Below are 9,654 nucleotides of genomic sequence, written 5' to 3' on the forward strand. Positions count from 1 at the left end.
AGGGAAAGGAGGGAAAGGAGGGAAAGGAGGGAAAGGAGGGAAAGGAGGGAAAGGAGGGAAAGGAGGGAAAGGAGGGAAAGGAGGGAAAAGAGGGAAAGGAGGGAAAGGAGGGAAAGGAGGGAAAGGAGGGAAAGGAGGGAAAGGAGGGAAAGAAGGGAAAGGAGGGAAAGGAGGGAAAGGAGGGAAAGAAGGGAAAGGAGGGAAAGGAGGGAAAGGAGAGAAAGGAGGGAAAGGAGGGAAAAGAGGGAAAGGAGGGAAAGGAGGGAAAGGAAGGAAAGAAGGGTAAGGAGGGAAAGGATTGAAATGAGGGAAAGGAGGGAAAGGAGGGAAAAGAGGGAAAGGAGGGAAAGGAGGGAAAGGAGGGAAAGCACAATAATAAACGCACCAACTGGCTCTTGGCAAATAATGCCTTCATTATTTTGTTTCAATTGAATTTATACTCTAAAAATGCTGACCGTCGTCGGTCAGCATTTGCTTCTTAGCCTATGTTTTCCATTAAATCGTTAAATTCCATTTAATCGTTAAGCGCGTTTAATCGCTGGCGCGTTGCATAACGTAGCTATTCAGCAAGTATTGCTACGCTTGTTTTTAAGGCTAAATTATCGTAAGCGACAGACGGAAAGAAGGAAAAGGAGGGAAAGGAGGGCATTGGACTACTTGCCGATCCGTTGGTTGATGCATCCTCTCTGGAGCCACCATTTGTCGCGCACACGAGAGTGTCTTTCGGAGCAGCAGCCCAAGACAGGCACTGTACACGCCGACTTAAGCACAATAATAAACGCACCAACTGGTTTCAATTGAATTTATACTCTAAAAATGCTGACCGTCGTCCATCAGCATTTTCTTCTTAGCCTATGTTTTCCATAAAATCGTTAAAAAAGCGCGCATCGCTGGCGCGTTGCATAACGTAGCTATTCAGCAAGTATTGACCAGCAACGCTTCGTTTTTAAAGTTTAATTATCGTCAGCGACAAAGGGGAAAGATAAAAAGGAGGGAAAAGAATGAAAGGAGGGAAAGGTGGGAAAAGAGGGAAAAGAGGGAAAGAAGGGAAAGGAGGAAAGGAGGGAAAGGAGGGAAAGGAGGGAAAGGAGGGAAAGGAGGGAAAGGAGGGAAAGGAGGGAAAGGAGGGAAAGGAGGGAAAGGAGGGAAAGGAGGGAAAGGAGGGAAAGGAGGGAAAGGAGGGAAAGGAGGGAAAGGAGGGAAAGGAGGGAAAGGAGGAAAAGGAGGGAAAGGAGGGAAAGGAGGGAAAGGAGGGAAAGGAAGGAAAGGAGTGAAAGGAGGGAAAGGAGGGAAAGAAGGGAAAGGAGGGAAAGGAGGGAAAGGATGGAAATGAGGGAAAGGAGGGAAAGGAGGGAAAGGAGGGAAAGGTGGGAAAGGAGGGAAAGGAGGGAAAGGAGGGAAAGGAGGGAAAGGAGGGAAAAGAGGGAAAGGAGGGAAAGGAGGGAAAGGAGTGAAAGGAGGGAAAGGAGGGAAAGGATGGAAAGGAGGGAAAGGAGGGAAAGGAGGGAAAGGAGGGAAAGAAGGGAAAGAAGGGAAAGGAGGGAAAGGAGGAAAGGAAGGAAAGGAGGGAAAGGAGGGAAAGGAGGGCATTTGACTACTTGCCGATCCGTTGGTTGATGCATCCTCTCTGGAGCCACTATTTGTCGCGCACACGAAAGTGTCTTTCGGAGCAGCAACCCAAGACAGGCACAGTACACGCCGACTTAAGCACAATAATAAACGCACCAACTGGTTTCAATTGAATTTATACTCTAAAAATGCTGACCGTCGTCCATCAGCATTTTCTTCTTAGCCTATGTTTTCCATAAAATCGTTAAAAAAGCGTGCATCGCTGGCGCGTTGCATAACGTAGTTATTCAGCAAGTATTGACCAGCAACGCTTCGTTTTTAAAGCTTAATTATCGTTAGCGACAGAGGGAAAGATAAAAAATAGGGAATAGAATGAAAGGAGGGAAAGGTGGGAAAAGAGGGAAAAGAGGGAAAGGAGGGAAAAAAGGAAAGGAAGGAAAGGAGGGAAAAGAGGGAAAGGAGGGAAAAGAGGGAAAGAAAGGAAAGGAGGGAAAGGAGGGAAAGGAGGGAAATAAAGGAAATGGTGTAAAGGAGGGAAAGGAGGGAAAGGAGGGAAAGTATTTCGAAACGCACAATCAAATGTATTTCGAACCACCAATTGGGACGAAAAAGTTACTGCAGGCATATTTCCATACCGTTTCAAACTGTTTCGTCGCTTCTCAGCCCAAGTAAGCACGGAGGAGCTGAGCCGGAATCGATACGAGCACACACCAACTGGTTGAATTTGAAGACAGATGTTTTAACCAACAGATCCATTGTTTCCGGGATTAGGCATCTCCGAGCTACCAAACAGCTACCGAACACTCAATTCATTCCAGAAGTACCAATTAAGGGGAGAGATGTTGGATCATTCAGTTACCGCAGGACTCCACACAGCATAACACGGAGCGCAACATAACAACTGACAGCTGCCAAACGCGTAAGAAAACGCTTGGGAAAGGAGGTAAAGCGTTTCATTAACTGTCGGTAATCGCAGTAGGTTGGTAGCTTTCCAATGAGAAATGAGCGGCCTACTACGGATATTCATAACATGGTACCGGCAATACAGCGTTTTCTGAAGCGTTAAGCAGCTGTCAGTTGTTATGTTGCGCTCCGTGTTATGCTGTGTGGAGTCCTGCGGTTATAAGGGGGGAGATGTTGGATCATAGCACACATTGCAATCATAACATTTTCATGTAATAATTATTAATTGATCATAGTTCACGTTGTTACATTCTGAACTATAAAAAGTAGGGAATGCAAATAACACGTTCAGTTTGAATAAACCTATCGATTGAAACTCATCGTAGTTTGGCAATCCAGTACACAACAGATACTATGATGCCTTTTGCCGCAACCGTACCACGCTACATTGTGCTGATAGGCGACAGTTTTTGGTGTTATGGTTGCTGTACTTGCAGCAATTGGTGCAAATTCTATGCCGAATATAAAGAGTTAATTTTCTATTGGGTGTCTTACCGTTCAATTGCCTGCAACGAGTGGTTTCGTGAGGAAATCCACAAATTATACATATTGTTTCCTTTTTTGGCCCTTTGAGACGATGCTGTATATTTTGATGTTTCGACCTTTCTTGCTTGGATACTCCTTCGCTCGTGGCCGCATAATGGCTAGTTCTTCAGAGGGTTTCAGCCATTCTGCTAGGTCTTGTAGCGTAAGATTCTTGTTATCTTGTTTCGTACTTATCGTGTGTTTCAATTAGGCATGGGCAAAACGATTCTTTTCACCGAACGCGAACGAACTAGTTCGCTCACCAAAAAGAACCGTACGTGAACGACGATTCTTTCGTTCTTTTTTTCATGGGGTGTTTATTTACAAAGAACGCTCGTTATCTTTTTCATTTACCCGCCATAGACGCATACTGTAGCCAAAGAAGTACTCATTCTGCGGTTGACACCAATAATTTAAAAACATTAAAGACTCGGCCCATCTGCTGTCTGGCTAGCTATCGAAAAACCGACCAAAAACTAGCATGTATAAAACTAATACGAGCATAGACGTCTCCAGCATATATTGTACCCTATGCCTTATACACACTCAAGGATTCTATAAAAAAAACTACTTAAATATGGATCAACATGATGAGCGCAATTCCAGTTCAGTTCATTCGCGAATGTTGAGTAGCGCTACGATTCGGAAAGTAAATCTTTTGGCAAAACCTTTTTTACATGCACTTTTGATAAGATCGCATAAAAAATTAGTTTTATTTGCTTCCGTATTGTTCGACTTCCTTTTTGCTACTGACCTTTCCTCCACTCTCTCTCTTTCTATCTCTCACACTCTCTCGTTTTGTCGCTCTCATTTCTCTTCTGCTCGCAAATCGCACTCTTTGCGGAAGCAGTTTACCGCGTTCAAGAAAGGCCTATTTACCTTGTCTATAGACCTATATCGGATTCTGCGGTCGTACCTTACACCCCCACCCGTAATCCTGGTCTGGTATCACAGGCCAGTGTTACTTTATATCAACGACCGCTAAATTACACGTCCCTCTTTTAAATATTCCACTTGCAGTTCTTACTAATGCTTGACGGCACCTATCATCTTTAGAAAGTATAACCTCCTCTATAACTCCTCGTATCCATTGTTTTCTGTTTTTTCCTTCTGCTATGAACACTATATCTCCTTTCTTTAAAGGGTTGGACTCGGCGAACCATTTCGATCTATTATTTATGCCTGGCAAATATTCATATATCCACCTCTGCCACAACTGTTCCACGTATAATTGTGATAGCTTATACTTATCGCGAAGCGCTTCTGCATTATTAGGGCTTGCTGAGACCAAATGTGGTTCATTTGGAGATACTCCCCTTAAAAAATTGTTCGGACTTAGCGCGTCCGACGATTCATCCGCCACATACGTTAAAGGTCGCGAGTTTACCAGGTCTTCAGCTTCCGTGATCGACGTAAGAAGGACTTCATCTGTCAATCGCTTTCCTTCTTGCAGAACCTCTAAAGCAGCTTTAACAGTCCGCACCATTCTCTCCCATGAGCCGCCCATATGCGGTGTACCGGGTGGAATGAATCGCCAAGAAGTTCGCGCGTTAGTCAGCTCGTTGGCGCATTCTTCGTCGACCGCCTGCATCCGTTCCACTAGTTCCTTACTGGCTGCCTTCAAATTCGTCCCATTGTCTGAAATAAATTCTGAAGGAGGGCCTCGACGGCAGATAAATCTTCTAATAGCCATTAAACATGACGATGCACTCAAATCGTAGGCTACTTCTAAGTGCACCGCACGTACTACAAGACATGTGAAGAGGACAATCCACCTTTTTTGACGACTGCGACCTACCGTCACCTCGATTGGGCCGAAATAATCGATTCCGACACTGCTGAATGGGCGTTGCGTGTTGCTGATCCTTTCAGGAGGTAATGGTGCCATTCTGGGAACTGCCGGCCGACTTCGCTTGACTTTACACCAAACGCAACCGCTTACGGTTTTTCTCACTGCTGCATTCATATTTATAATGAAGTAACGTTGCTTAAGATCGTTTTTCACTGCCTCTCGAAAAGCATGTCCATGCTTTTCATGGTACCACTGAATGATTTTTCCGGTGATGGAGTGGTGCCTGTGCAGAATGATTGGAAATCTTAAATCAAAAGGAAGTACTTCTTCATTAATGGTGCGCCCTTCCATGCGAATAATTCCATCGCCGTCGATCAATGGTGTTAGGCGATATAACATGCTCGACTTCTCAAGAGGAATCCACTCTTCTGCTGACAAATTCATGTTATGTCTCAATACCTTTAGTTCATCTCCGAAACATTCCGCCTGAGCCATTTTTAAGAGAATACACTCTGCTTTATAATGCTCTTCTTTAGTTAAAGGAACGTTTAATTTTTTCCAATTTGCCGTGATTATTTTCTTCCGCTGTAGTTTGGTCGCTTTAAATGTTTCTAGCTCTTTCCCATCTCGTCTACGTTTACAATTGGATATAAATCTAATCACACATGCCATAGTGCGAATTAGTATAGTCCATTTTGAGATACGTGTCACATCAATGAGGGGTTTCTGGAGATCTACCTCATGGTACAGGTGAATTGCGCGTAATCCTTCTTCAGTGTTTGCGCCAATACTTGGTTGATTTGGCCATTCTAATTCATTTTTGTATAAAAATGCAGGTCCTTTGAGCCATACTGCTTCCGGATCGAAACACCATTCTTTACAACGTTTCGTCAGTTTATCTGCTACATTTTCATTCGAAGGAGTCCAGCGCCAATCCATCACACTCGACGTTTCCAAGATTTCACCAATCCGGAAAGCAACAAAGGGTTTGTATCGATGTTGGTCGGATCGTATCCACGATAATACGGTACGAGAATCGCACCAGAGAAATTGCTTCGTAATTGCCAATCTATGCATTTTCTTTACTGTGTTCACTAACCTTGCGCCTAGAACTGCTGCGCATAGCTCTAACTGTGGAATCGTACGTTCTTTGATAGGTGCTACCTTTGATTTGCTCATCACCAAAGCACACTGGATGCTATCAAAGAACACGGCTCTGAAGTACGCTACACACCCATATGCAGATTGACTAGCATCCACAAACACATGCAATTGAAGCTCTTTGATCTGTTTTGTAGAAAACCCACCAAAATATGCTCGCGGGATTTTAATCGCTTCGATTTTTGGCATCAATTGTCTCCAATTTTCCCAATTTTTTAGCGTCGAATAGTCGATGGGTTCATCCCAATCGCATCCAGTTCTCCATAACTCTTGAACGAGCATTTTTCCAAACACTGTGAATGGTGTCAGGTATCCCATTGGATCAAACAGCGACATCACGCAACTGACAACTATTCTCTTCGAAGGGTGATCATTTTCATAAGCTTTAGAAGGTGGTGCGAATTGAAATGTGTCATCCTTTACATTCCACATTATGCCCAGAACTCGATCAACTTTCGTAATACGCTCTGAACATTTCTCTTTAAATTGGATTGATAGCGCAGGATTTTGTTCTCCCATGTCCTCGCTAAATCCTTTTCCATTACTGACCCAATTTCGTATAAGGAAACCACCTTTTGAGTGTACATATGTTACTTGCTTTGCCAATCGTACTGCTTGTTCTATTGAATCCGCACTATCATAATAGTCATCAACGTAGTGTCGGTTCTTTATTGCATCGCAAGCTTCAGGATATGTCTCACTATACTCGTCGGCATTCTTATTTTTTACAAACTGTGCCGAACATGGCGAGCATGTTGATCCGAAGGTGGCAACATCCATAACGTATGTTATTGGTTTCTCATTTTCTGGGTCAGGGAACAAGAATCTTTGAGCTTGTTTATCTTCCTTTCTAATTGCAATTTGGTGGTACATCTCTTTGATATCTCCACCAAATCCAATTGGACCTTCTCTGAAGGGACATATAACCGATGGCAGCGAGCAAAGCATATCAGGGCCCTTTAGCAATTCCGTGTTCAAAGACACACCTCTAACGGTTGCAGCTGCATCCCAAACTAATCTGAGTTTTCCTGGTTTGTTTGGGTTTTTTACCACATTAAGTGGGAGATACCATACTGAAGCAGGGTCCGTTTCATCTAACTCTTTTTTAGTCACCTTATGAGCATAATTCTTTAATTCATACTCTTCTATCATCTTATGTATGGCTTCTTCCAGTTCCTTGTCCTTCGCCATTTTTCGTTTCAAACCATCTAAACGCCCTTTTGCCATTTGGAAACTGTCAGGAAACTTTCGTTCATCTGATTTCCAAAGGAGTCCCGTCTCAAATCTGTCACCTATACGCACCGTGGTCGCTTGCAAGATATCGTTCGCTCTGCGATCTTCTTTAGCTACTGGCAGCTTGGCTCCAAGAACGTCAGAATTTTCTAAAGTGTATTGCATTCTTAAAACGTCATACAGCTCTTCGTTGGTAACTGGAACGATAGTATGGTAATTAATGCGTTCATTTGGTATATTGCTTACCGTACTCTTCGGGCCATAAATTGACCAACCGATCTTGCTTTTCACGGCGATTGGCTCTCCTGGCTTGCCAATTTTCGACTCCATCGGGGCAAATAAATGCAGGTTGTCCAGTCCTAGCAGTATCCTCACGGGCTCATTTGCCGCCTCTTCAATTGGCACACCTTTCAGGTGTGGGTATTGCTGCTGTAGATAACGATAGGACTCTCTTTGAGAAGGAAGCACAAGCTTTTCCACGGTTCGTGCTCCCTTTAGTAGAAAGCTCTCTGATGATCCTCTTGTGGATAAAACGACATCGATTTTCCTTGACTTATCTTCCCGTCGTTCGACGTCTGCACTCCAGCTCACCACTAGCGGCTCATTTACGCCTTGAATGCCAAGCGCATCGGCAACTTCATCCTCAACAAATGTTCCCGAAGCCCCTTCGTCCAGAAAGGCCACCGTATCATAAGTACGATCACCCGCCGATAACGTAACTGGCATCGTTCGAAAAACCGTGGAAGGATATTTTCCACGATGTGCGTTGCACGCAGCTTCCACTAGGGTAGACGTCTGATGCAGCAAAGGATGGTGGTGATCGTTGCATCCCTCAAACCCGCATGCACGCCTAAACCGACACACAGCTCTTCCGTGATTGTTCAGACAGTTCTCGCATAACGAATTTTTCCTTACGTAGTCCAGCCGGCTTAGTACTGAAAGATTCTTAAATTCGTTACATTCTCTCACCTTGTGCGAAATGCTGTTGCAAACGTAGCACTTTTTGACGTCCCTGTTTTCGATCGCATGATGATTTAGGTTTGCACGGGTCCCGGAACGGAAATTTCCTCTGTTGGTCTTGTAGCTTCCGAAATCCTTCACTTCCGTGATATCCTCCGTAAGGGCAGTCAGGTAGCTTGAAAACACTTGTAGAGATTTTCCACGCCTATGCCGTTTATATCTTACCCAATCCAACTGGTAACCTGGAGGGAGCTTCTCCTCCAGCTCTTCGACGAGCAAAGGATTGCTTAAATGCTCCGTCAGCTTCGCACCCACGATGTGTCCGACCAATTGTTTTACTGCGAGTCCGAAATTTATAAACGTCTCCAGTCGATCAGCATCCGGAGCAGGTACAGCTCGAACCTTGCGTAACAGCGCCTTCAGGATACGACGAGGTTTCCCAAATAAATTTCGCAGCTCCTTTATCATGTCCGGAACAGCATCCGCGAGCATCAACGTTCCATTTACCGCTTCCAATGCATCTCCACTTAGGCTTTGTCTCAATCGTTGTAAGTTTTCGAGGTTAGAAAAGCCACATGCTTTTGTCGTGTCCTCGAAACAGCTGATAAACGCCGGCCAATCCTCGGGGGCACCACTAAACGGGGGTAATGGCATCGATAAACGTTTACGTGCCGACTCTTGACGACGCGTAAGGGGTTTTTCTTCAACCTCCGTTTCCACATCACTTTCAACGAGCTCACGATCACCGCTAGATAAATCCTCACTCGCCGTGCTGCGCTCATCCTCATCCATCTCCTTTGTTGCACTACGACTTGTCACGCAAGGGTTATCAACGGGACGACGTTGATTGCGTTTCAATTTGGAAACCTTCAAACGCAAATTCTCAATCTCGTTATCTTTCTCTCGCATCTCTGCGTCGTATTTGGCTACAAGCGCATTGATGCTTTTCTCCTTGCTCGATTTCGTTTTACTTCTTTTCTCACCGTTTAGCTTCAATTGCTGCGCACCACGTGTCTGCTTAGTGGTGTGCGTCTGCTGCGCCGATTCTCCTTTCTCGATCATCTCCACTCTCGCTGCAACGGCCAATACGGCATCCACAACGTCGCCGGTCTCGTTCTTACTTTCGGGAATACGCTGCGTCGTCGGCTTCGATTCCCGTGACGGTCCAGCCTCTTCGTCGTGCTCCGTTTTGCGTTCCATCGTCTGGCAGAACAAGCACTCGATGCAGGTAGAGATTCACGATCACTTTTAGTATTGTGGTAACAAACTAATTTTTTATTGTTGAGTAGCGCTACGATTCGGAAAGTAAATCTTTTGGCAAAACCTTTTTTACATGCACTTTTGATAAGATCGCATAAAAAATTAGTTTTATTTGCTTCCGTATTGTTCGACTTCCTTTTTGCTACTGACCTTTCCTCCACTCTCTCTCTTTCTATCTCTCACACTCTCTC

General features: G+C 44.6%; 1 protein-coding gene across 1 annotated transcript; it reads right to left on the bottom strand.

The window, feature by feature from the left end:
* Nucleotides 1–7,410: 7,410 nt before the first annotated feature.
* On the bottom strand, nt 7,411–9,403 carry LOC125908319 (uncharacterized). Its single transcript, XM_049611014.1, has 2 exons — nt 7,490–9,403; nt 7,411–7,440 (listed from the first exon to the last, which is right to left on the bottom strand). The coding sequence occupies exons 1-2, from the start codon at nt 9,401–9,403 to the stop codon at nt 7,411–7,413; spliced, it is 1,944 nt and encodes a 647-aa protein (XP_049466971.1).
* Between the last annotated feature and the right edge of the window lie 251 nt (nt 9,404–9,654).

Source organism: Anopheles coluzzii, chromosome 2 (assembly GCF_943734685.1).
Source record: "Anopheles coluzzii chromosome 2, AcolN3, whole genome shotgun sequence".
Classification (NCBI taxonomy): Eukaryota; Metazoa; Arthropoda; class Insecta; order Diptera; family Culicidae; genus Anopheles; species Anopheles coluzzii.